The sequence below is a fragment of the Pyrus communis genome, chromosome 3 (assembly GCF_041283825.1).
Source record: "Pyrus communis isolate YQ-2024b chromosome 3, ASM4128382v1, whole genome shotgun sequence".
NCBI lineage: Eukaryota > Viridiplantae > Streptophyta > Magnoliopsida > Rosales > Rosaceae > Pyrus > Pyrus communis.
The window spans coordinates 29,686,879-29,714,644 of record NC_142567.1 but is presented as its reverse complement, the minus strand read 5'-3'; the positions used below and the strand labels follow the sequence as shown (position 1 = coordinate 29,714,644).

Below are 27,766 nucleotides of genomic sequence, written 5' to 3'. Positions count from 1 at the left end.
CAATTTCAAATTTATCTTATAGGAAAACAAAATTTAAATTCGAATAAGTGGGGGAATATCACTCACTCCAGTTTGAAAACTTAAGGAATTTGAACCATTTGAGGAGGCTCTAGCATGTACTCACTACCTTCATGTTCATAGGACAACTATCAACATAGGTACCCTAACTTATCATTTAAGACACGCAAGAAGGCGTTCGAGCATTGCTAGAGAACTTCTCAATTTGACATTGAGTGATAAACTGTAAAGAAAAAGGTTAAAGGTTTTGATGTGTTGATAAAATGTTAGTTCTCTAAATTCATTTACATAACTTTTTGATACTACATGACAAAAACTATCACAAGATGATTCAGTGATTGGGGACAAATTCTAGCTCGTACTCCAAACGACATGTCCTAGGTTCAACTCCTAATGCTGATGAATCACACGCTAGTACGATGGTGGCTATAAGAGGCTGAAATACCAATGTGAGTCTTATCGACTCTCGAAAATGTGGACTACTGTGGCTATGCGACATGCGGTGAATTACCTTTGTGGATAAGACACTTTTCTTCATCCACTGCATCTGGAATTCAATCTACTTCCCATTTGATAACCTTTGCATTTCAAACCTGTATTTCACACGGCACATCTTGGTTCTATTTTTAGCACTAGTGAATCACACAATAATGATAAAAAAAGGTTGAAATGCTCCTGAGTCATCCTAACCCTCAGAAGGGCGGATTATTTTGACAAAGTCGCCAACTAGTCCCTTACCTTGTGAATTAGAGTATTTTTTCATGCACTGCGCCGTAATTCAATCCACTTCCCATTTTATAACCCTTGCATTTCAAAATTTAACAAGTAGGGTTGGTTAACAATCTGTTTGTTTTGGCCAACATTTGTTAAATAATCTTTTGTATTTATTTGACGAATGTCCCTAATTTGTCATAACAAAGCAGCCACGCTGTCCACACCCCGAAAACCCTTCCCTCTCTCATTTGGTTTTCCTCTGTTTTCCCGCATCATCCTACAGTTGGACTCGGCGCCTCTCTCTCTTTCTCCCCCCTCTTCGCCCTCTCTACCAAACCCTAACCCCCCAACTTCCAACCTCCCACCATTCAATCCAACCCTAATCCCCCCCAATCGGACCCCAACCCGACCCAGTTCACCTCCGACTGCCTCCAATTCTACTCCGCCCCGACCCATTTCTTCAAAATTCCAGCCATGCCCAAGCCTGCCGAGAAGCTTTGCGGGATTAATAATATAATGATCGAATCGTTGAAGCACCGTACGAATTCATTTTATGGGTTTGAGCAATGCCGGAGCTTCGCAGAGGAGTACGCCGAGGCCGCGCTAGGGTAGCAAACAAGCCCTCCGGCGTCGGTTGGGCTTAGATTGTTATGGGGTTTACTTAGCCGTGCGAGCTCATAGCGAGCTCCGAGTGGATTGTAATTTCCTGCGGTATTCTCTTCTTGTTCCAAGAATTCAAATTTGAATTCAGGGGTTTTGCATCACCCTTTGGCAATGGAAAAAGAATACCCTATCACTTGGAAAGTCGCACTACCATGGTACTAGATGATTTTCCAAGCGAAAACGAAAAGCGTGCATATGATCAACTAAAGTAAAACCATCCATGCATGCCGTCAATAAGATCGAAATAAAATTCCAATTTTAGAGCTTGGTTCATGAGACGGATAAAAAATGTAATGTAGAGGACTATGTCTGATTAAAAAATGATTAGTTGAAAAAGAAATTTTTTATATGTTCAGTTTGAAGAGAGTCTAAAACTAACAGAGGTCGTGTACTAGTCGTTGCCCACCAACTAACGAGAAGATGAGACGTACCAAATTAATTTACTAGATTAGATGAAACATAGCATTAGTGAGGCTGCAGACAACTAAACTCCAAATATAACAAGAAACAGTTTGACATTGAAACCTACGACAAATACGAGATCCCCATTCTGAGGAATAAATAGTTGTATATATAGTACTGCAGGCCACTAGTCAGGATATTTATAAACATCGTGGTTACATGAGAGCTCTTTCACGTCACACCATATTATTCATGCATGCTTGATCATCAATGGTACTAGTACCGCTTTGGCATGATTCTACCGCAGGATCAATGGCGTTTTTAGAAGCTGAATTATTTGGGGTATCATGAGGTTTGTATAATTTATTGAAGTGAAGATTACAGAGAACTATAAGTAGGAAGGCGGTGACGCATATAGAATAGGCAGCACATTTGAACCACAAAGGAAATGGGATGGTGATGGATATGAAGAAGGCTATGACTCCAAAGAAGAGGCCAAAATTATGGAAAAGCCGGGGGATTGATATTCCGGCGGGACAGTAGTTGGAGTGAACAAACTTGCTTACCAAGATACAAGTAAAGGCAAGCAAGATTGATAGTCCAAGAAAGTAAAAGATTACAGGCAGCTGGCCGGAGGGAATTTGGACAGAGAGAATAGCTAGTCCAATGGCCGACGTTAAGCAAAACATGATGATTATCTCTGGCCAATCTAAGTTGTTGTAGTACTTATAATTAGTCCTCCTGTCTGCAACGTGATGCACTGCGGCTTCTAAGACTCGCTCGCGATCGCGATCATGATTATCCGGACCAATTATAAGAACTTTGAGTAGATGGATTGCCTTTGCAATAAGTGCAAGGAGAAAAGGCTTTAAGAACTTATCATAAGAATTATTAACAACACACTTCATTTTTTGTTCTGCAGGAGAGAGAGAGAGAGAGAGAGAGAGAGAGATAATGAGAATGGTTAGAGATGTTTGATTTCTATATTATAAGGAGGGAAGAATGAAAGAGGGAAGGCACATTGGGAACTTCCTCGTAATTTAATAATCCATTTGCTGACGTGAAAGAGGGAAGGCACTTTGGTATCGTTTGGTATGTTGACGGAACGGGACAGGACGGAACGGAACGGAACGGGAGCAAAGATGCCCTCGGATGGAAACAAGGAGGAAGAAGAAGGAGACGGAGAAGTTATAATTTTGTGTTACACGGATGTGGAACGAGTTGTTCCAGGGGGATGAGATGGAACAAAAATTCATCCAAAACTCGTCCCGTGGAATAGCTCGTTCTACCCGTTTTAAGCGCACCAAACGTGGGACAGAACGTCTTGTCCCACTCTGTTCCGTCTCGTCCCACGTACCAAACGGTACCTTTGGGAACTTCCTGATAATTTAATATGCCATTCCCTGACCTGGAACTGAAAAGGTAAAATTAACTATAGCCATCAAGAAAAAGTAGTGATAATTATAGCCATCAAGAAAATGTAGTGACGAAAGAGTTACAATTAGTAACAGTAAAATTTAACAAATTTGATGCCTGAAAATCCGGTTCAGATGTTGACAAAACGAGACCGCACGTGGCATGCTGTAAACCCAAAGTGCTTAATTGGAGATTAGCCTCGTCAACATTCAACAACGTCATACAACACACTTGCACAGTACCCACCTTGGAGCTTTCAAAGAAGGAAAAATACCACTCTCAATTAAAAAACAAATTAATAAATAAATAATGTTGTAGAAGATACAGATGTTAATTAAATAATTAATTAAAATGACAAGCAAGTAATAAGATAACATGGCCTTGCGTGCTGGGACTGACACAGAGAGGCCCGCTTAGGGCTGGTTTGGTATTGCTCTGCTTTGAAAAAAAGCTGATTCTGCTGTGCTGTGAGAATAAGCGGCTGTGAAATAAAGCAGCAGAGTGTTTGGTAAACTTTTTTGTAAAAGTGCTTTTGAAAAAAAAAAAAAACAGTATTATAGTGTTTGGTAAACTTTTATGTAAAACAGATGTGAAAAAAAGCCGATTTTTCAAAGCTGGGTTTTGCAGCTTCTTGTTTTTGGCTTTTTTTTTCACCCAAAACTGTGAAAAAAAGCTGAAGCTGAATGTTTACCAAACACAAAAACAGCTCCCAGCTTTTTTTGATACCAGCCTTTTTCAGAATCACCTCAGTACCAAATCAGATCTTAGTAGGACGATAACAAGCACATTTCTTTTTACCTATTTGAACTCTAATCTCATTTTACAGACACTTGGTAAAAAAACAGTATGATCGGCGTATCTCTATTTCTCCATCCTCTTCCCCACTTCGAAAAAAGAAACTTATATGATACGAGTACATCATTATTGTAATTTATACTATGTCAATTATACAACGTTACGCATAAAGTTTTCTCTATATAACGTTATATATTGACATAAAATATTATATCAAGAAAGCTGCCTTACAAATTAGATGGCTTTATCTTTATGTCTCCTTCTACCAATTTTTCATAAACCAAGCCATCATTCTAGTTGGTTTATTTCTAATTTAGAAGGGTCACATCTCTTATGTCTCCTTCTACCAATTTTTCATAAACCAATCTAATCAGTCTAGTAGGTATATTTCTAGTGTAGAAGGGTCGCATCTTCGTATAAGGCCTCAATGTAAAAACCCTTCCCAAATTTAGGTTATAACAAGCAACTAAACCCGCACGATGCCGTGGGTTACAAAACTATGTTAAACGTGTAGAAAATTTTGAAAAAGTATGTGCTAAAGAATAGTGTTTATATACATGTATTACATGAGAAAATTGAGAATGCTGATTTGCCATATCTAGGGAGTGCTGTTTACAAAATGTATGGAGATCACCTTCAACCCTCTGTAACCATATAGAGGTATTGAACGATTGATAACCATGAAAATTCATATGTATTCTATAAACAACATAAATCTACCAAGTTAATGAATTCCATTAAAAAAAATCTACCACATGAAAAATTCACTTGGTACTTACTGCAAAGCCAAACCACTAAGGAATTGGAACGTATTTTGTAAAAAAATTAACCCTTCTTCGGGTTGAACCAGCTACAACTCTTGGCGTTGGCACCCTCAAGCATTGTGGCAACTCTTCTGTTCTCGTCATAAAGATCTGATTCTTCCAAATCCTTCCACCTCCATCCTAGAATTCGTTCCCCCGTCGCCGCAAATACATGTAAAAAATCAGAGAAAATCACATGATATAAACACCAAATTCCAAATTTGCAATAAAAATCAAATTCCATACAATGATTGTATGCATATCCGAGCCATAAGGGAACTAAATTTAAAGAATTATTTGGACATGAAAACGCAAAAAAGCGGAGGGAAAAATATAAATTGATCAAATTTGCCTACTCAAGGATAAGCTAAAATTGGAAAATATTCAAACCCCAGAAGCTCTGGTTTCCTAAACGCCACAGACATGTGCATTAGAAAACATTGGAGTAGCGTAATACTTAATTCGGTATAAAAGTGAAAAATTTAAGTCTTTTCTGTACAAAGCAAGTGTTTATGTTCACATAATCATGAGACATCATTCCAATGTTTTATAATGCACAAAATTGAGGATTTCTCTAAATTACATATCATCAAAACCTGCAGTTATCTTGCCAATGAAATTTCAAAACTAACAGTTAAGGGGATGAACTACTCTATAAGTTTACTCTTAATTTAGATAACATGAGCACTATTGAAAATAACAACATGCAAAATTTGAAGGGTAGGGCAACTAATAAGCGATATAATTTTGATGTACAACATATTTCATGGTCTAGTTTACCTTCCACAAATTGGCCATCTTTCGTTTTTTGCCAACCATTCATTATTGCAACCAAGTTGAAAATGATGAGGACATGTCGTTTGACTTTTGGATTTTTTTGGTGTATTCTGCAAGAAAATATATCAACTATTAAGTATTAAAGCACCACAAAGAACCGTTGAAGAAAGATGTTAGTTTGCAACACCAATAAATATTATCACCGGACAATTGATATCTTAAGCCATATTCTAGCAATGCCCATTGGTATTAACTACAGTGGCATTTGCACATTTAACTTACCATCCAGATACATAGGACAGACGTCTTCATCTTTAGAAGATGGTTGCACATTAGTCCATATGCAAGTTTTGTTGCCAAAGCCTTTTCCGAGTTCTCAGATTCGTCTTCAGCATCATCCCCATACTCCATTCCATTTCTTTCCCAAAACCCAGGGATTGGGTGTCATAATTGCCTCTTCTCAGTTGTTGTGTATCTTCTTGCAAATGAATCATTGAATTCTAATACCTAAAGACCAAGTCATCACGCTGCAAACGCTAATATCTCTGATCAACATTGAAGGGGGTTGATAATGCCAAAATAGCCCCTTGAATATGTAACGAAGGTGATGTCCATCAAGCCTTTGAAAAGGTGCACTATACTGCATAAACATGGAGAAATGGGCAAAAATAAGAATTATAAAAACTAAAGTCAATCAAACTCATGAATCTACCTTTATATGAGCATCTTCAACCCAAATTTCTTTATATCAGAACCGTCATAGACATTCATTGAGTAATGAGTGACTACAAATCTGTCAATTTTGGATTAAGGCCTTTTTTTTTTCATATAATGCACGGTAATGAACAAACAACACCTCTATTCCTATTTAGTTACCATTATGCAACTGATGGCAACAACCATATTATTTGAGTCAATTCCTAATTGACAATAAGTGCAAGTAAATGCTTCTGTGAGTTGTTCTTGAATAATTCATAAAGTAAATCTTTAAACAAAGGATTTTTTCCAATTCAATATTTGAGAAAATAAACATACTTACTGAGGTTCTCGAACTGAATCCTCATGCTTTTGACAGCTACTCTGCAAAAAAAGCAGGAAAATTAATACTTTCAGATTGAATTCACAAATTTAAAAAAAAAAATGCAGAGGGAGTGAATTGAAATTGCTCCTAAGTAAAGGTCGCAAAATTGGATTAGGGTTTAGGAATTGAGGATTAAGGAATCTCGCCAGAAACTAGGATATTGCTTTGGGATTTTCATGGTGGAGCTTCAATAAGTTGTTTATGATTTAACTTTTTTCGTGACAATAACTTAAATAAGTTGAACTGTCATTTCATCAATATCAAAAGGTTGTTTTCCTGTCTTTTATTCATTTTCCTAATATGTTAAATCAAAAACAATTTGATATCACATAAAAAGTTAAATCATAAACAATTTGATGTTACATATTTTATAGGAAATGGCTTCTTTCTTTTTTTTCTACAGATAAAAAGTTTATTAAATTCATAGCATTCACCAATTACATAGAATAATCTGAAGTTACATATCCGAATCAACCACTCAGACCCACCACAATGTGGATGTGCCAAAGGTACTTTTATGGGATATGGCTTTGCAGAGCCTCAAATGGGTTAGTTAATCTACAAATGTCTAGGAAACTTAGTGCCTTAATCGAAATTAAAACATTTGGTGCTTGAAAAGTTCGAGTGTAGGAAAATATGAAAGGTCGGTAACAATAATTAGCTACTCAAGTATGAGTAGGAACTTCTACAAAAAAAAAAATTTGTGTTTAATTCATAAATTTCGTGCTTATAATCAGAAACTGTTCATATTATAAATCGTTCTATAAATATTGTCTTTGCAGAAAATGAATTAAACATAATGTTGTTTAGTCAATCAACTATAACGAATAGATAGACTGTCACATCCCAGCCCGGGGGGATCACTTCTCGAGCCTACTCCACCACCGTAGCACGATATTGTCAGCTTTGGGCCCCGACCACGCCCTCATGGTTTTGTTTCTGGGAACTCACACGAGAACTTCCCAGTGGGTCTTGGGAATGCTCTCGCGCGCTACTCGCTTAACTTCGGAGTTCCGATGGAACCCGAAGCCAGTGAGCTCCCAAAATGCCTCGTGTTAGGTAGGGATGGAAATATACATATAAGGATCACCCCTGGGTGATGTGGGATGTCAAAATTCACCCCCCTTAGGGGCTTGACATCCTTGTCGGTACACACATGGTCAGGGTTAGGCTTTGATACCAAATTGTCACATCTTGGCCCGGGGCAAATCACTTCCCCGGCCCGCTCCACCACCGTAGCACGATATTGTCCCCTTTGGGCTTACCATTCCCTCATGGTTTTGTTTTTAGGAACTCACGAGCAACTTCCCAGTGGGTCACCCATCATGGGATTGTTCTAGCCCCCTTCTCGCTTAACTTTGGAGTTCCTACGGAACCCGAAGCCAGTGAGCTCCCAAAAGGCCTCGTGCTAGGTAGAGATGAGAATATACATTTAACGATCACTCCCCTAGGTGATGTGAGATGTTACATAGACGGTTCGTAATGCCTTTATCATTTTTGTCCATCTGTTAGTGATTTATAATATGAACATTTTTTATCATAAACACGAAATCCTATGAATCAGAAATGAAGATATTTTGAGTAAAAACTCATACATAGACGTGTCATCCGCACACCCTTGAATGAGCTTTTTCAACAATGTACGCTCCAAATCGACGTGAAATGCTAAGGTTTAGCTTCAAAGTTCAATTTTTCAATTGAAGTAGCAGTCGTTTTGCCTAAAGAGAGTTTAAATGACAGATTATCCTGGTTGTTCCACCCATTTCTACTTTTGTAAATAAATTGAAGTTTCGTGACAATAACTTAAATAAGTTGAACTGTCGTTTCATCAATATCAAAAGGTCGTTTTCCTATCTTTTATTCATTTTCCTAATATGTTAAATCAGAAACAATTTGATATCACATAAAAAGTTAAATCATAAACAATTTGATGTTACATATTTTATAGGAAATGGCTTCTTTCTTTTTTTCTACAGATAAAAAGTTTATTAAATTCATAGCATTCACCAATTGCATAGAATAATCTGAAGTTACATATCCGAATCAACCACTCAGACCCACCACAACGTGGATGTGCCAAAGGTACTTTTATGGGATATGGCTTTGCAGAGCCTCGAATGGGTTAGTTAATCTACAAATGTCTAGGAAACTTAGTGCCTTAATCGAAATTAAAACACTTGGTGCTTGAAAAGTTCAAGTGTCGGAAAATATGAAAGGTCAGTAACAATAATTAGCTACTCAAGTATGAGTAGGAACTTCTACAAAAAAAAAAAAAAAAAATTCGTGTATAATTCATAAATTTTGTACTTATAATCAGAAACCGTTTATATTATAAATCATTTTATAAATATTGTCTTTGCAGAAAATGAATTAAATATAATGTTGTTTAGTCAATCAACTATAACGAATAGATAGATGGTTCTTTATCATTTTTGTCCATCTATTAGTGATTTATAATATGAACATTTTTTATCATAAACACAAAATCCTATGAATCAGAAATAAAGAAATTTTGAGTAAAAACTCATACTCACCCTTTAAGCAGCTAAATATTTTTCGCGTCACAAATTATACGCCGGAGAGAGAGAGAGAGAGAGAGAGAGAGAGAGAGAGAGAGAGAGAGAGAGAGAGAGAGAGAGAGAGAGAGAGAGAGAGAGAGAGAGAGTGAGTGTGTGTTTCTTGAACATAGCCATGTATATTTCTTAAACAAAAAACAAAAACGTGTATAAATTATGGTAGGATTGCGTTTAGACCCTAAAGCCCTCTTATAGAACTATAGTAATATGTTTAGCTATGAGGTGGTGATGGATATGAAAAAGGCAGTGACTTCAAAGAAGTGACTGAAAAAATAGAAAAGCTGGGGATCCATGTTCCGGCAGGATAGTAGTTGAAGTGAACAAACTTGCTTACTAAGATATAAGTAAAGGCAATCAAGAGAGAGTCCAAGACAATGAAAGGTTTTAGGGAGGTTGGATTCATAAGTTGGGCCGGTAGAGTGCTGGTCCAATTACAACCTTGAAGAAAAACACCACATATCTTCGACCAATTTAAGTTGTTTATAATTTAGTAATATTTCTCTTTATTTATAAGTTAGACGTCTTAAGTTCGATTCGTAAGAATGACAAGTTTGATACTAAATTAAGCTTCATGTCTCCCTTGAATAATTCATTAATAGTGTTTTTGAAATGCATATTTTAAAATTCAAGTATAAGGTTCCTATTTAGTTTAAAGTATATGATTCAAACATATAATTTTTTTGCATGGAGAAGGAAGAGGGAGAGACTCGGTAGTTGATAGAGTGAGATATGATGAATTGTTGTGGATAAATGACCTATATAATGAACCGGTTTGGATCACTTGTTCTGAAATATAAACACAAAACAATGATATTTGTATCACATTTTCTGACAATCGCATTGACGCTTTTAATTAATAAATTGGTCTCAAGTCTAGTTTCCTAAGGATTTGTTTGTTTGGGCTCATCGCTGTTGTAATAACTTATATTGGGCTTAGAATTTTATTGGGTTTACTTATAGCCGTGTGAGCTCATAGTGAGCTCCAAGTGGAATGTAATTTCATAAGGTATTCTCTTCTTGTTATAAGAATTCAAATTTATCGAGAGGATTATACTTCTAAATTGTAAAGAGAAGGGGTTAATGTTTTTTATGTGTTGATAAAATGTTGGCCAGTATTAGGGATAAATTAGAGACCCGTATTTTACATTATACATTTTGATTTTGATTTCGTATGATAGTGAACCATACCATGAAGGTTAAAGAAGGCTGAAATGCTTTTGTAATTCTTCCTAATGCTCGAAAAGATGAATTATTATGACACAGCCATATATAGTAAATTACCTTCGTGTATAAAGACATTTTTCTTCATCCACTGCGTCCGGGGTTCAATCCACTTCCTATTTCATAACCTTTGCATTTCAAAATTTTAAGTAGGGTTGGTTAACAATTTGTTTGTTTTGGCCAACATTTGTCAGATAATCTTTGTATTTATATGACGAATGTCCAATTTGTCATGGGAAAAGCAGCCACGCGGTCCGCACCCGAAAGCCCTTCCCCCTCTCATTTGGTCTTCCTCTGTTTTCCCGCATCATCCAACAGTTGAACTCGGCGCCTCTCTCTCTCCCCCCCCTCTTCGCCCTCTCTACCAAACCCTAACCCCCAAATTCCAACCTCCCACCATTCAATCCAACCCTAATCCCCCCAATCGGACCCCTACCCCGGCCCAGTTCAACTCCGATTGCCACCAATTCCACTCCGCGCCGACCCATTTCTTCAAAATTCCAGCCATGCCCAAGACTCCCAAAGCTTTGCGGGATTAATAATATAATGATCGAATCGTTGAAGCACCGTACGAATTCATTTTATGGGTTTGAGCAATGCCGGAGCTTCGCAGAGGAGTACGCCGAGGCCGCGCTAGGGTAGCAAGCAAGCCCTCCGACCTACCGCCGCGGTCGCGGAGGACCCGTGCCACCGTTGCCCGAGAAGCCGCCGCCGAGGCCGTGGTGAGGCCCAGGACGAGGTTGGCCGTGAGGAAATTGAAAGAAGAGGAGAAGCAGGAGCCGGATCCGGCGGAAGACCCTGTGATTGTGATATCGGTGAAAGACTCCGATTCGGAGGGCAGTAAGGAAGAAGAAAAAGTCGAGGAAGATAAGAAAGCTGTGATGGCTGACGATAGTGGTGGCCTGAGTGCTAATAAGGCTGCTGGGCAAGAAGAAGAGGGCAGTACTGCCCCTTTCCCCGAAAAGGTAGCCATTTTTTTCTTGCTATTTCGATGCATTCGGTTGCGTTTTTCCTTTTAAGTTGGGAACTTGGATGTTATTGCTACTGATGAATGTGTTTTCTTTTCTAATCGTTCTTCTTTGATTGTTCAACTTATTGGTAGTCAACTATATTCATCGGTTTTGGAAGCATTTGTTATGTTTAGTTGATGTTCTTGTGACAATTTAAACCCAATTAGCTAGTCTCCTTATTGGGACCAGTAAAGAAAGATTTTTTTCTGTGTGAGGGTCGCACACGGTGCTACAAATCTGTTCATGTTATAACATGTGTTCACCCCCAATCTAACACACGAATTAGTAACACCACTTGCCAGTGTGGCAGTCATACTCAAAATTTTCTCCGAGTAAAGTGGACATCTTTAGTTCTGGCGAATGCACCGGATTGAATTAACGTGTTGGTCATTAAACTGTTGTAACTTAATGATCGATTTGTTTATAACAATTTAAAATTTCATAATAAAAAGAAAGAGATTTGGTGTCAACTTTATTATGTTTAGTAATTTGGTGATATGTATTCTGCTTTTCAAGGTTCAAGTAGGAGGGTCACCACTCTATAAGGTAGAGAGGAAGCTGGGGAAAGGTGGCTTTGGTCAAGTGTTTGTTGGCCGTCGTGTTACAGGTGGAGTTGATCGTCTAAGTGGTGCTGGTGCCATTGAGGTGAGTTCCAAATTTTCTTATGTTGAAAGAAGGCTGCATGGTGTAAAATTGATTATCTCGTTAATTAATCAGTAATTGCCCTAATGGTTTATTTCTGAATTTTTTTTATCAGGTAGCACTTAAATTCGAGCACAGAAATAGCAAAGGATGTACTTATGGTCCTCCATATGAGTGGCAAGTTTACAAGTGGGTCTTTTTCTTTGTATTAGATTTTCTGTTTTTTCCCTTGTTCTTTCTCAGGGTGATGTGGTTAGGTTCATTAAAGTATATTACATATAGACACACTTACACCTTTGTTTATTAATTGGTCATTTCTTATTGTTGAACAGTACCCTTGGTGGTAGTCATGGAGTGCCAAAAGTACATTATAAAGGAAAGCAAGGAGACTATTATGTTATGGTATGAACTGTCGTATCTTTTGTATCATTCCCTTTCCAATAACTGGTTGAAGTTTCTTGTTTCCTTGTACCAAATACGTTTCTTATTCTGTATACGCAGGTTATGGACATGCTAGGGCCTAGTTTATGGGATGTATGGAATTCTTCAGGGCAAGCGTGAGTATTTAATATTGTTATCCCTTTTTATCCAAACATTATTCATTATGATTATCCATTCATTTACTATTCTCTTTAGGTCCAAAAGCTGAATATGCCATTTGGCTGGAAATTCCAGTTTTAAATGCCTTTTCCTTGTATTTTGTGGGGTCTGCATGGAGGCAAATCTGAACCAATATATTTTGAGCCATGCTTTAAGGATTACCCTAAAGTTAACTTTAAGATACTAGGGAAATAGAAAGCTTGAGTTATGTGAAGGTTTATGGCTTTTGATGTAGTCTGTTGGTATCTGTTCTTAACTGATTTTGACTTTACGTGGAAGAGCACGTGCATGTTCTTCTAGCTTTTGACTTCAGCTTTTGAAAGATTTATTCTTATATTTTGCTGTTTATGTTTGAATGAACACAGGATGTCTGCAGAAATGGTAGCTTGTATAGCTGTCGAGTCTTTATCAATTCTAGAGAAGATGCACTCAAGAGGGTATGTGAATGCTGTTGCTGTCAATTTTATTCACTTACTGGTGTTTGTTGTCCCAGTCTTTTGGCTTATGAACAATTTTTCCTCAATCCTCTTGTTTTAAGAAAGAGAATTGCTTATTAGATTTCTAACTCATGACTTGTTGACATTAGCTATGTGCATGGAGATGTAAAGCCCGAAAATTTTTTACTTGGTCAGCCATCTACAGCTCAAGAGAAGAAGTTGTTTCTTGTTGACCTTGGACTAGGTGTGTAAATTTATTTCATGCATGGCTTGTTTCCAGTTATTTCATTTACTTACATTTCTTACGTCTTCATCACCTGATTTTGCAGCGACAAAGTGGAAAGACACTAGTGGGGGGCATGTTGATTATGATCAACGACCTGATATGTTTAGGTACGCTAATATCTGTATGTTTTGGGCTATAGTTTTGACTATAATACTTATATCTGTGGCCTTAAATCCTTTCTATTTTGCACCTCCAGAGGAACTGTGCGATATGCTAGTGTTCATGCTCATCTGGGAAGAACTGCTAGCAGAAGAGATGATCTTGAATCTCTTGCTTACACACTTATATTTCTCCACCGAGGCAGGTTACCATGGCAAGGCTATCAGGTACATAATATGGATTAAGTTCAGAGTCTGATTTACTTCTTTTAATTGTGTTTTTATCTGAACCATACGTGCTCCTGTTTCAGGGTGATAACAAATCTTTCCTAGTTTGCAAAAAAAAGATGGCAACATCTCCTGAAATGCTGTGTTGCTTCTGCCCTCCACCTCTAAGACAATTTCTTGAGGTTGTGGTGAACATGAAATTTGATGAAGAGCCTAACTATTCGAAGTTAATCTCGTTGTTTGAGGGTTTGATAGGATCAAATCCTGCTGTAAGGCCAATCAAAACTGATGGGGCTCAAAAGGTTACTTTAGTGATACTGTAATCTATAGAGTTCTTTGTTTTTATTTTTTTAGGTTGTCCACTGGGATTTTAATTTTTTTTATTTTTTATTATGAACTTTTTCAGATTATTAGTCAAGTTGGCCAGAAACGGGGTAGATTGAATATCGAGGAAGATGATGATGGGCAGCCAAGGAAGAAGGTTAGGCTAGGAGTACCTGCCACCCAATGGATTTCAATTTACAATGCTAGGATGCCGATGAAACAGAGGTAGAAACTCATTTGCAACGTTGTACCCTTTTTCTAATGTTGTACTTTCTTTCCTCTGTGTCGATAAATAGTGTCGTTTCATTCTTCCTTGCATATCAACAGCATCTTTGATCCAAAATTAAAAAGGAGAGAATGATTAGAAAAATAATTCCTGACTGCATTTTTTCTCATGAATTGCTTATCTTTTATTACTAGGTATCATTACAATGTTGCTGATGCAAGGTTGGCGCAACATGTGGAGAGAGGGATTGCAGATGGTCTGCTTATAAGTTGTGTGTCATCTTGTTCTAATCTCTGGGCACTTATTATGGACGCTGGAACCGGTTTTACAAACCAAGTTTATGAGCTCTCCCCCTTCTTCTTGCACAAGGTGGATTGTATATCCGTGCGTGTTTATATTGATATAAGATATTGTACTCAACTTGACAGACTTCTTGTTCCAATTGGACAGGAATGGATCATGGAACAATGGGAGAAGAACTATTACATTAGTTCTATTGCCGGTGCTACCAATGGAAGTTCCCTTGTAGTGATGTCCAAAGGTATGTTGCTTTAGTGATTTGTTGGGGCATTGATCTATGAAGTCCAATTGTGTCAATTAATAAATCTGCTTGATGCATTTGTGTTTGTATTCGACACTGATGTATTTGTATTGGACATTCATGTTTTGAGTATCTTCACAGAGGTTAACGAGTCATGTTTTCTTCTTATGAAGGGGATCTTGTCATTTTGTAATCTGAAATTAGTAGACAGCATTTGTACTTGCAAATTTGAAAATCCACATCAGTTTAGTTCATTATGAGTCACTAAATGATTCAACTGTAACCGTAATGGTGCAGGAACCCAGTATACGCAACAGTCTTACAAAGTCAGTGATTCTTTCCCCTTCAAGTGGATAAATAAGAAGTGGAGAGAAGGATTTCATGTGACCTCAATGGCAACTGCTGGGAGCCGGTGGGGTGTTGTTATGTCTCGCAATGCGGGCTTCAGTGATCAGGTGAGCTGTGCGCAGCTTATCATCAATATCTTCTGTTCTCTGTAGGGTTCATTTAGGCCATTTAAGGAGTATCAATTTTTTGACCCGAGTTTAAAGAAAGTGGGTCCTGATTATGGCAAAGTGATATGCTAACTTCATATGCATTAATGTGTTATCAGTAGCATTTCATGAAAGCTCGTACATGTGACTTTGCACTTAATTCTGTTTTCTGGTTTTCCGCTTGGTGTTGCACCTCTCATTTGCCATTTTGTTTTCATAGGTTGTGGAACTTGATTTTCTCTATCCAAGTGAAGGCATCCACAGACGTTGGGATAATGGTTTCCGCATAACATCGACAGCTGCAACTTGGGATCAAGCAGCTCTTATCTTGAGTGTTCCGAAGCGCAAACCTGGTGACGAAACTCAGGAGACGCTGCGCACATCTCAATTTCCAAGCACACATGTGAAGGTATGAATTAAGTGGTTCAATATTTGTTTAAATTTATCTTTTCTAATCTCAGAATAATAGTAGATTATTGATATCCTCACTAAATTCTCTTCTATTAAACAGGAAAAATGGGCGAAGAATCTGTATCTCGCTTGTTTGTGTTACGGGCGCACTGTATCTTGATTCCTGTGTAATCATCAGGAACTTGTAAGTCGATATCTGTAGACGACTTTGTTTTTCGTTCTCCCTCTCGTGGTCAATATGATTTGTAAGAAGAATTTATTGTGAGAGAGGAGTTTAGTTGCAGCAGCACAAATTCTGTTGTATGATAAAATGTTTTATGAGCCGTATAGTTGGCTTTTGTTTCGGAGTTCTCTATGAAGTTGAATGCAAGATGTACACTTTTGGTAAACAAATTGTAAGCAAGCATATGTGATTAGGGCTGGTCGCGATTTGTTTGGTTCGGTTTAGGCCTTAAATTAATCTGTACATGTAAGTAATTTAACTTAACTGCGTCAATTGGTTTGGTTCAGACCTCAAACTGGTAGCAAAAATAAACCGAAGGAATCCTGTTTAGATTTGGTTTGATTCGGTTGTTCCAGTACATAAGCTGCTCAAGGAACTCACGGCTTGGATCGCTTTGGTTTAGACCCCAAACCGGTAGCGTAGCTAAAAACTGGACAAGTCAAATTTCTGGACTCGGAAACCGAACATAGCCGAATTGATTTGAGTGTGGTTTGATGTGGTTCAAAATTACTCTCTATTCTCTAGTAAAAATCAAATCAAATCGCTCAAATTAGTTTGGTTTAGCTGGTTTGAACAATTCAGTCGCTTTTCCACGCTTTTTTCGGGCTAGTAGAGCGATGCATGCATGATTTAGTGATCTTTTATTTGACAAATTCTGATGATGAACAAATCTTATAAAAAATTTTGACCAAAGAAAAATAGAAGTTCTTGTTAATTGAGCTAGAAAAAAGGAATGGAAAACGTGGTTGGAGAAAAATAAAAAATAAATTGGGAATTGTTATTAGCACTTCAAATTTTCTATAATTAGAAAGAAAAATACATTTATAAGGAGTGTAAAATGAGATTTTTGGAATGCTAATAACAATTCCAAATAAATTAACTGGAACAATGGTCAACTTTAGTTTAATTTGAGCTTTGGTCCTTGAACTAAAATTTCTTATGTATTGGTCCATGAACTTGTAATAATTGGGAGCAAAGTCATTTTGGCTAACTTCGTTAGAACTTCTATTCATTTTTTGCCTCCTTAACCCCTTAAAGTAACGAAAATGATCTTTGCTCCACATTATACCAAATTAAAGACCAGCATTCATGAATTTTTAGTTTAAAAACCAAATCTCCAATTAGACCAGATTTCAAGATTATTGCTTCAATTTTCTCATGCATTAATATCTAGGGGGGACAATAATATAAAGCCGGTAGGAGGGGGATATAGGGTCCCACCCAGTCGCGCTGTGTTAGTATGCAACCAGATGGAGAGAGAGAGGATGGATGATGGATATGGAGTGTCCCGCTAAGACCACATAGACAGACAAACATACAGAGAGAGAGGATGATGGCTTCTTCTTCTTCCTCTCATCTCTCAGCCATCCCCCTACGCCTCTCCAAATCCTCCCCTCCATCCCACTGTAAGTTCTCTCTCTCTCTCTCTCTCTCTCTCTCTCTCTCTCTCTAAAACTTGAGTACCCATTAACGGACTTGCTGAGAGTTGCTAATTTCTCGTAATTTCCATGCATATAGTAATTCCAAGTAACTTGCCTTATTCTGCCTTATCTCTTCCTTCGCAATTTGCAGAGTTCTTGCTTCCTTGTTTCTCGTTATATATGTGGATATTAACTGCCGTAACGGTCACTCACCTCATAGTTTTCTGCTAGTCAGCTTACTTTACCAAATTTAATCGTTGTCTACTTGGTTTTGCTTTGTCTCTAATGTTGTCGTGTCATTTTTGGGGTGTTTAAGTTTAATTACGGGAAGAATTAGAAAAAGGACATAATGTTCATCTAATTTTCATGAATGATGGGTTTACTGGTGGAAAGGTTCGAAATTGACCTAAGCAAATAGGGGTTTACTGGTGGCTGTTTCTATCGATTTTCCAAACGAAGAGAATTTTACATGGGATTTGTTTTCCTTTTCGGCATTAACGATTTGAGAACTTGAAATAATGTTAGAATTCAGTCAAGGCAACGTCATGAAATCTTAAGTCTTTACTTCCACTCAGACTGGTTCTGGGGATCCATTTTAACTCTAGAACCCGATATCTGGTGATAGCGTGTACCCTTTCATAAGAAAGGAAAGGATGAGATGATTTATGGTACTGAAATTGTGCTTTCAAGTTGTAGCCGGTGAACATTTTTCTTTTAACACTCATTCGGTAATGCAGCGCACGATTGCTGTGAAAATTATGTTGATGTCTTTGAATCTTTTGTCACTAATTGTTGAAAAATGATACTAGCTTCATTTGTATGTCCAAAACTTGGCAGTCAATTCGAAGTCAGTTGGGTTTCGTGCAAGAGCGAATCTTGAGAATGGGAGCAGCAGTCCAGGGGACGCAGAAAACTCATCTAAACCATCAAAGGTAAGGATCTTTCATTAGATTTAAGTATCTAGTTTTTTTTATTAGTGATTACAATAAGTTTATTTGACTTTGAAGTTTGAAGGTATGCCTGATTCCAAGAAATTATGGCCATTGTTTATGGCTTCATGTCATTCGTATATAGTGTACTGATGCATTGATGATTCTCCCCTCTCAAAATGCGGCTAGAACTGAATTCATGCTCTTAATGGTTATACTTGCTTAAAGTTAACATCTTTAGTATTTTGTTGAAGGCAGTCTTTCCCATGATTTCCTCTGCTGCAAAAAGGCCTCAACTTTGCTTGATATATTCGTTTTCTGAGAATTCGACTTGTGTAGATTACTCTTACCAATTGGAACTTTTGAAACAAAATTATCTTTCTTATCAGATTAGCTATAAAGTATGGTAAAATTTGTTTGTAATTGATTTTTACAAAGGTTCGGTGGCCACAGGAACCTCAAGTTTCAATCTCTCGGCGATTGTGTCTCACATGTCTATGTTCAACCGCTGCTTTGATAAGCAATTATGCAACCACTTCTGCTCCAAAGGCACTTGCACTGGATGGAAACGACAGACCCAGTTGTCGGAATTGTGGGGGAAGTGGCGCTGTGCTTTGTAAGTATATCGTTTCTTTTCTGAAATCAGGATTTGAAATGATGTTGACATATTTACCTGCATAACGTTGACACTTTATATCTTGATTAGAGAAATGAAATTGGTAAAACCGACTTTAATGTTCAAATTGGCTTCCAAACTGTTCCAAATTTTGATTTTTCTTTGGTGGATTTCCTTCTTAAAAGAGCAATGGTTCTAATCGATGTCTAGTTTAAACCAAAGATACAAATTCCCTTCAACACGCCTTGAGTTGATGCTTTTGCTCGTAAAGGAGGAACAAATTTTCTTCTTCCTCTCATATATTAGCTGTTTTATGAAGAGTTTTAGATGTAGATATCATACTTGGAGCATAATGATTTGTTAAAGATAGCGTGCGTGCTACTGAAAAAGAACTAGAAATGTATGTCACTTGAGTTTCATTTTCCCTTGAAATTTTAAGATTTTATGTTATTTATGGTATCCCCTTCGTCCACGAGAGTTTGATTTGCTTTTTTATATAGGTGATATGTGTGGTGGTACAGGAAAATGGAAAGCTCTCAACAGAAAACGGGCTAAAGACGTGTACGAGTTCACAGAATGTCCAAACTGTTACGGTATGTACTCGTCACTGATATTCATACTACTCTTTCACCATATAGTGGTTCCATGAGCTCCAAGATTGCTTCACGCTTACAGTTGTTTGTTTGAACATTTCGAACTGGCTAAGTGTTTCCTTGAAGGCGAAATTTCAATTTGGATTGTGTAAACAAAAGTACAGAGTTGTAAAACAAAGGAGCACTGTATGGTTAAGCATTCTCTTTGAAGAGTAATTTTTTGTTGTTGTAAACAGGACGGGGGAAACTTGTATGTCCGGTGTGTTTAGGGACTGGTGTACCGAACAACAAAGGTCTTCTCCGTAGGCCTGATGCCCGGCAGTTGCTCGATAAGATGTACAATGGCCGGCTTTTGCCAAATTCATAAGAGAGTTGTTCTGCATCACCGTGACCTCCATGCAAGAGAGTTGATTTCTGGCATTGTGACCGTTCAATTTTCACTATATACGCTTAACGGATGTGTATTTGATTACATCTCCATATATATAACAGATCCTGCAGTTACAGATCGTTTATTCTGCAGACATTTTCTTTTCTCTACACGCAGCGAAACAAATAAGAATTTTACAGACATAAGAAACATCAACCGACGAACAAGAAACTCTTAAATCTCACTTGCGTTTGTTTGTTCGTATACAAAGCTTATAAGGCAAAAAGGACTAAGGCAAAAGAAAGAAAAACAGAGCTACCACTCGATTTTCTTTCCTAGAAGACTAAACTGCTCGTGCAGGCCACAATAAGTTATCGAGCCATAATGTAAAGGGCGTGCGGTCTCCAGTTTATCCTCCGTTATTAAACTGATCTGGTCGAAAGAGGAAATCATTTCCGGCAAGAAAGTAAATAGATTACTGCAGATACAGCTTCATCTTCCAACAAATGAACTCAAACACTAAGGATTGACCTTTGCAGAAGACAGTTAAAAGGCTTCCCACAGCGCCATTTGCCTCCTTGGTATGGAAAACTGTGACATCGTGAATCAGGGCTGACTGTTCGGAAGCTTGACAAGTACAGAATGCTCCGGTTTGTGATCACATTCGAAGTCAAGGTGAACAAATGCTCGCTCAACTTCAGGAAGTTTCTCGAGCTTTATCTGGAGGGTCTCTCCAATGACATGCGCCTCTTTCAAGGGCAAATCCTCCGGGAGTTCAATGTCAACCTGTTTTAACAAATATATAAGTTCTTGTTAATAAAATTATATATAAAAGTTTTCAATCTATTTCTTGATATAGATTCATAGAATGCAGTCTGCAGATTATAAGGTTGAACTCAGCGATTTGTAAGGTCACTCGACAAGTTTTCTCTGATGAAATTATAACATCGAAATTGCCAGTAATATGACTAACCTCTACAAAATAAAGAACACCAAATGTGTAAGCACGAACTGTGTCAATACGCTTCACTTGAGGGTGCATTATGGTAAGGTACGTCAGTTTTTGTAGGAATTCCGGAGACGCTGATTGTCCCACGAGGGAAACTGCATGATTGAGATCCCATGTTAAGTACAAAACATTAGGGAGATACTAAAATGTCAAGGATAATGTCAACTCCTTTCAATAAGATGTGCAAAACTCGGCTGATACGATGCCAGAACTTCTTTTTCTTTTTTTCTTTTACTCTTTTGCCATCACGTCTGTGACAAACATTATGAAAAGTAGTAAATGCAACCATATATATCTCCTTAGATTGGCCCTAACAAATATATCAAAGCAAGCAAGAAAACTGGAGGAAAAGGTTCCAAACTGGTATCTGAGTTGAGATACAAGAATGACCACACAACTAGTAAATCACGCAAAGGTAGTGATGAGTCCATGTTATATCATATATTTTACCATAATCTTAGTATTAATTTATTGGTTATTTTGTTAGATTTTGATAATTTGTTATATATTTTAAATATAGGACATTCGACTTCCTTTGGAGCAAAAAGTAATCAAACAGATGAATTTTGGAGTGATTCCAATTGAAGGATGTTCGTGAGTCTGTTAAATTGTTCCTATCAAAGTTTCAGATTTTTCTACCAAGCGGTTTATTTATGGCGAATAAATAAAAGAGCAGTGCGCAGTGCTGCCAAACTGACGTTTTGGGGCTTCTTTGGGCTTTTTGACGTCCAAAATGGTGTCTTTTGTGTTCAAGGCCTTCAGCAATTATGTTCGGGACATCTCAAGCTTTAATTCAAGTCATTTCGGGTCTGTTTTGGAGCCCTGGAAGTCCATAAACGTGGCTGATTTGTGGGTGGGCAGATTTTCCATATTTGATTAGGATTATGTTTCCTAATTTATTTGGTTACTAGTATTATTCTAAGACCCTTTCTAAATAGGGTTTTATTTTCTAGTGGTATAAATAAGGCTTTTTAGCGTTTTTAGAGAGAGGAGAACGCACGCACTATTTTGGATTGACGATTCAAGTTTATTTCCAAGGTGTTTTCTATCCCTTTTCTATTTCAATAAAATTTGTTTTGTTATATGGTTGTTCGTAACTAATTTATGTTTGCTAGGGCGATGCCTTGAGCCTTAGCATGAATATGTAGTCTTTATTTAATTGCTTATGACATTATGCATGCATGCTTTGAATTATTAGTCATTGTGTTTAACCTCTTTGTGTGATTTTAACCTCTTTACACAAAGGTAGCATGACGGAAAACTAGATTTTTGTGAGACCAAAAGTCAGTGAAGAAAATCTAGAAAAAGCACCTGCATTTTCTAGAACAGTTCCGGACCAATTTGTAATCGTGTATACAGCAAGGATAATAGCACCAGCAGGATCAATCCACCACAAAAACTTATCAGCAAGAACAGCAGCCACTAATCCTACTACGTTTGTTACCACATCAAAATAGTGATCCTGGTAATTGCATTAAAAGAAGTCATATAACATGAAAAAATAGAACTGAGATCCCGTAAGAAAAAACAAAACTTGTTGAAAAGAAAGAAGGGAAAACCTTCGCGTAGGCACGGACAATCTTGTTCCCTGAGGTCCTGCAGTATAACCAGAGTGCAAGCTTTACCACGGTGGCAAATATCATGATAGCGGACAACCACACCAATTGCTCGGAGGACATCTTTTCAGTGGCGTTACCGGTAATTAGTTGTTCTAAAGCCTGGATGAATACCTGAAACCCTGTAATGAAGCAGAAGGGCATAAAATTTCAGCTGGTTTGAAGTTTTATGTATGCAGCATGGTCCGGTTTAATTAAAAAATTTCTGCAAGCCTAACTTCATACCTTTTTCTTACTGTTGTGACTCTAAAGTTCGTTCTTTCGTGTACTTACATCATGTACACTGGTATACTACCAAGAACTTTCCTAGGACTAAATAGTATTCATCTCACAATTACTATTTTTTTCCTGCAGAGTAAAGTGTCGTTGAGCACACAATAATTTTTCTTCACTTTACACTGACAAAAAAGATATATAAACCATAAACTTTGACTACTGATCCATTCGTCATAGAAAACCATCACTCACATATTATAAAAATTCAATGAATTAGTTGTTTAATTTGCTTAGATTTTAACTAACATCAATTGACACTTATCTTAAAATGTTGGTGAAAGAAGAACATCTGATCAAGTTCTGAAAATTTTGAGGTTCGAGTTAGATTCGATTATCAGATGTTTCTCATGATCTTCTCACATGTTCTTCAACAAACAAAATGGAAGCTAAAGGAAGATATAGGACAAATTCATCTGGCAAAGAAGCTGAGCAATATAAAGCAAGACAAGAGAGCGAGGAAAAACAACAGATGCGCTAAGGGAAAGAAAAGCTGTAATGACGCACCGAGGGTAGCCATGACAGCAGCAAAGATGATTATGCCAACAGGCTGCACCCTCAATTTTCCGATAGGATATTTATAGATATTGACGTTCTTCATTGCGAGGTGAGTGAACCAAAGTATTCCACCAGCCATGAGATCGAGCAAAGAATCTAGAGTCGATGCAGCAATGGCTATCGATCCACTCTTTACAGTAGCATAGATCTACACATTCCAAAATTATTATCTTAAATTAGTAAAATGCAAACATGAAATTGCAGACAAAACGTAGATCTGTCTCAACATATACGGCGTATGCTATCACCAAAAAAAAAAAAAAAGGAAAGATTTTTTAAGCATCCTGCATATTCTTTTCATCTCACATAACTTGTGTCATAATTCATTCATTTAAAATAATTTTTTGATATGACCTTGTAGCTCAAGTGATTAAAAGCATGTACTTCTGAACCCGAGGTCTTACGACAAATTAAGTACCTTAAGCCCCAAGAGAATAATATTGGCATAGTTGGAAATCTTCATTGCTCTTTCATGTTGTGCTTGTTCTTCGAGATCTTCATCATCGATGCGGTCGGCTGCCACCACAGCGTCAACCTCCTCAAAGGATTTAAGTGTTTCAAATTGGGCTGCATAGTACTCCTTCTCTCCTACAATTTACAGAACTTCCAGGATCAACAAATTGTTTGAAACAAACCAAATAAACTCACACACACAAAAACAATTCCAATTACAACAGTAGCTTCAAGATCAAATTGTACTACTCTGTTTGTTTGGTTGCTGAGAAAATGAAGGAAAATAAATCAAACATAATCATCTTAAAACCAAATACCAAACCTTCTCTTGGGTTCCTCACAGACTGAAAGAAACGACAAAAAAAGAAAACTTTTTCCCAAAGCATTAACATTTCCAAACGAATGACAAAATTTCTTTTCTACATTTTCTTAGTTGCCCAACACAATGAAAGAGGGAGAGACCTCGGCTCAAGGCGGAGGTACTAGAGAAGTCAATGCTGTCCGGAGACTCGTGGTCGACACCGGTACGGACTTTGTCAGGGAGCCTCGAAATGAAGTCGTTTCTGAGTAAGTCGTACGAGTTTCTTCGACTCAGTCGGCGACTGCGTCCACCGCTCCCCAACAGCGGTGTGAAGAGCGGCGTTTTCACACCGCTAGTTTCCGAGTTTTCCTCCATCCGGACCCACCCAAATGACCCGATTTTAATCGGACTCCGACTCAAACTCTCTCTGTTCTGTCTCTTTCTCCTCTTTTCACTCTGTGTCTCTGGTCAGAAGAGATCTTAAAAGAACAGAGAAGGTGAGCTAACTTTTAAACTGAATTTCCCACCAAGTATTTTAACCGATTATCTTCTTTTCCTTTTGTCTTCAAAGCAAAACTGTTTAGTTCACCAAGAAAAAGGGTCCCACAAGGACACGTATGCACGCAGACACAGATCTTGCATACGTGAGATTTTTTAACGTGATCGTCACACGATATGAAACATCACGTATTCTTATATAAATAATGAATTATGTATGTTAAAAGCTAAAAATTTCTCTTTGTATACGTTCTGTGGAAAATGATTAACAAAATGTGCTTCAATATGTTAATTTTATTAATTTTTGATCATGGGATTGAATAAATGAAAAAACACGACAAAAATTAACTAAATTAAATAAAAATTTGTTTTATTATGATCACAATGAATACACCTCATTATTCGACAAAAACAATAACATAAAATGAATTATTCATCTAAAATATTGAACGATGGCCATGCTGTAGCAGGCTTTATCTATAGGGTCTTAAAAGTCCCTATGGTCCCTTTCCCTAGCAAGGAAAGCTACATATACTCAAAATTATTTTTTCAAATTTCAATTTTAATCCTACTTGTATTGAAGCCATCCCACCAATTAAAAATTAAAAATAAAAAATCTCAAATACAATTTCACCTAACTGACATCTCACTCACCCTCCACCACTTTCATCGACGGCATCGTCGGTTCATGCTAGCCACTCCATTCCCTCCTCCTCCTTCTCTCTCGTTCTGCTGAACCATTAATAGCTTGTAGAATTTGCATTTTCAAACGTCGAAATTAAGGATGTCTACTTGATGGCTGGGGCAAAGGAAAACAATTAGAGAAATGATTCTTGTATAGAAGCATATGTTTGGGTACATAAAATATTCAAGACTACTTGTAACAATTGAACTATTGAGATCAATGAAATTCGTTAATAGCGGTGCATGTTTGGCTACTGACAAGGGAATAGGGTGGTGCATTGATGGATGTTGGGGGTGTTTTTAGGAAAATTAATTAAAAGAGTTTGAAAACTTTGAATTTTAACCAAAATGACAAAAATGTGTTGTAAGTGAATTGTACCATGAGTAATTTTTTAGAGTAAAAATGTCTTTAACATTAAAAATGAACAGTCCCAAGAATGTTTCGTTAAGACTGTTTTTTTGTAATCAAATTTAAACGAAGATAAAAGAGAAAGTCTAACGAAAATTTTAAAAAGTGGCGTGTATTTATAACATTGTGTGGTGTCAATAAAATAACCATTACATAAATTACAAGGCCAACTAATGCTACGTATAAATTAAAGATAGAGAAAGGCCTTATGCACATGCAGTGTGTTGTAATGGTATAGTCACTTGTAATGTTTGTTGTAATATTACAAACACACCACCCTAGAATACTAAATCAACCTAAGAACGACTACACCGTCATCATGACATTATAAATTAAACTGAAACATATAAAGAGAAATGTATACATGTTATTGTATTATTAACACATGTAACTATAACAACGTACTCGTGCTATGAAAGTCCTAGTAGTGACTATTCTTCTAGAATATCACTTTGCGTTAGTTGGATTATATGCTTGTTCTTTTGTTATTGTTTGAAGCCTAGATATGACCTGAACTATTAGCAACTCTTAAGGCATTTTACTATTTAGGCCCCAAATGTCAAAACATGTGGAGTACCTACTTTACAATTTCGAACAAATATAAGCTTTTGGATGTCTTTTTCGACGAGAATCCGACATATATACAATAATTTACTATACATGTTATGAGATGAAGAAACACCTTATTTTATTGTGTTTAACGTTTAAAATGTTTATTTCGGCCCCTCCACTCATAAACAATTAAAGTCTGAGTTGGATTTTAACATTTTTTTATCTATATGGTACATATGCTATACCCGTACAACGTTCAATATCGAGCTGGTAATTAAGATGAACATAACCCGTTAATACGACTCAATTTACCCACAAAATTTAATTAACGGTTAAAACTTAATAGGTTGAGTTAATAATGAGTCACCGGTTAGCAATTCATTAGTAGGGATGGCAATGGTTCAGTTTGGAGATAGAAATGCTATATTCATCTCCATAATCACGAAAATTAATCATATCCATAACTACAAATTAACCATCGAAGATTATCCATAACCATATCTACCGGGTAACGAATTTTCAATCGGTTATCGATTATATCCATCTTCGTCAAAAAAAAAAAAAATTATATTCATCCAATTGACGCATTATAAATTTTAGTAGTTACTAATTCCATCATTAAATAGCAACATCTAATTACAAAAAATATAACAATATATTTGAAGTTGTTCATGATAACATGCACCAATTTCTTGACAGTAAGACTTTTGAAAAGAGATGAATCAAATAAACTTGTAACATTTGATAATTGATATATAAAATGATTCAATGAATTAATTTGGTTGAGTATAACAATAAGAGTATTGAATTGATGAGGTTGTTGGTATGCCCCATGCGTAATGTTTGATGCATAATAAAGATAGTATGGGTTTGATGCATGCGTGATGAACTAGTATAAGGAGGGTTCGATAAATTGAATAAAATTATATATATATAATATTCGGGTCGGATTCGGGGACGGATACGGATTGGAGACCCCTATAACCATATCCAAAACCATAACCGAATAAAGTTCACGGTTTTTCCCCATATCCAAACCATACCTGAATTTTCATATCCAAATCTAATCCATTCGGACAGTTATCCACGGTTATATGGTTTAACGGTTAGAATTGTCATTTTTATCCATTAGTTAACATATGATATTGGGTGAATTCACAAAAACCCATAATCACCCATTAAAGAATTCAAAGGCAACATCTTTATATTAAAAAAAAAAGGTTTTTATTGCAAATGGTCTCTGAAATTGATCCTAATTATGAAAATTGTCCTTAAAGTTGAAAATTAATCAATGTGATTCCTGAAAATAAATGAAAATTAATCAATGTGATTCCTGAAAATAAATGTCGCAAATCAATATGGTCATTTCGTCACAATTATGTTAAAAATCTGTTAAATACTGATGTGACACATAATGGGCTCCATAAATCATTTTTTCTCACAAATGGCCCTTGAAATTGACCCGTGACATATAAATGGTCCTTGAAATTGACCCATG

The 27,766-nt window shown here is 36.9% G+C and overlaps 3 protein-coding genes and 1 long non-coding RNA gene across 6 annotated transcripts; 2 read left to right on the top strand and 2 right to left on the bottom strand.

Annotated features, from left to right (window-relative positions):
- Positions 1–4,575: 4,575 nt before the first annotated feature.
- LOC137715567 (uncharacterized) lies at positions 4,576–6,788 on the bottom strand. Of its 2 annotated transcripts, none has more exons than XR_015961149.1 (4): positions 6,628–6,788; positions 5,871–6,228; positions 5,592–5,698; positions 4,576–4,952 (listed from the first exon to the last, which is right to left on the bottom strand). It is a non-coding gene; the product is annotated as an uncharacterized LOC137715567 (long non-coding RNA). The 2 variants fall into 2 exon arrangements; XR_015961150.1 differs by having other exon boundaries at positions 6,624–6,760.
- Positions 6,789–10,644: 3,856 nt separating this feature from the next.
- On the top strand, positions 10,645–16,156 carry LOC137715060 (casein kinase 1-like protein HD16). The gene is made up of 16 exons (XM_068454282.2): positions 10,645–11,431; positions 11,993–12,121; positions 12,234–12,307; positions 12,451–12,520; positions 12,620–12,675; positions 13,084–13,155; positions 13,305–13,399; positions 13,485–13,548; positions 13,638–13,767; positions 13,851–14,069; positions 14,174–14,316; positions 14,512–14,686; positions 14,768–14,858; positions 15,156–15,313; positions 15,573–15,761; positions 15,864–16,156. Exons 1-16 carry the CDS (start codon positions 11,063–11,065, stop codon positions 15,921–15,923), a joined length of 2,094 nt encoding a protein of 697 aa, XP_068310383.2. The 5' UTR covers positions 10,645–11,062; the 3' UTR covers positions 15,924–16,156.
- Positions 16,157–17,225: 1,069 nt separating this feature from the next.
- On the top strand, positions 17,226–20,067 carry EDA3 (DnaJ/Hsp40 cysteine-rich domain superfamily protein). Of its 2 annotated transcripts, none has more exons than XM_068454638.2 (5): positions 17,226–17,392; positions 18,245–18,339; positions 18,775–18,952; positions 19,453–19,545; positions 19,782–20,067. In XM_068454638.2, exons 1-5 carry the CDS (start codon positions 17,317–17,319, stop codon positions 19,910–19,912), a joined length of 573 nt encoding a protein of 190 aa, XP_068310739.1. In that variant the 5' UTR covers positions 17,226–17,316; the 3' UTR covers positions 19,913–20,067. The 2 variants fall into 2 exon arrangements, with proteins under 2 accessions (XP_068310739.1, XP_068310740.1); XM_068454639.2 differs by having other exon boundaries at positions 17,231–17,392; positions 18,790–18,952.
- Positions 20,068–20,137: 70 nt separating this feature from the next.
- LOC137715345 (metal tolerance protein 4-like) lies at positions 20,138–24,662 on the bottom strand. Its single transcript, XM_068454637.2, has 7 exons — positions 24,287–24,662; positions 23,790–23,959; positions 23,321–23,519; positions 22,484–22,662; positions 22,236–22,386; positions 20,889–21,019; positions 20,138–20,701 (listed from the first exon to the last, which is right to left on the bottom strand). The coding sequence occupies exons 1-7, from the start codon at positions 24,498–24,500 to the stop codon at positions 20,522–20,524; spliced, it is 1,224 nt and encodes a 407-aa protein (XP_068310738.1). The 5' UTR covers positions 24,501–24,662; the 3' UTR covers positions 20,138–20,521.
- Positions 24,663–27,766: the final 3,104 nt, after the last annotated feature.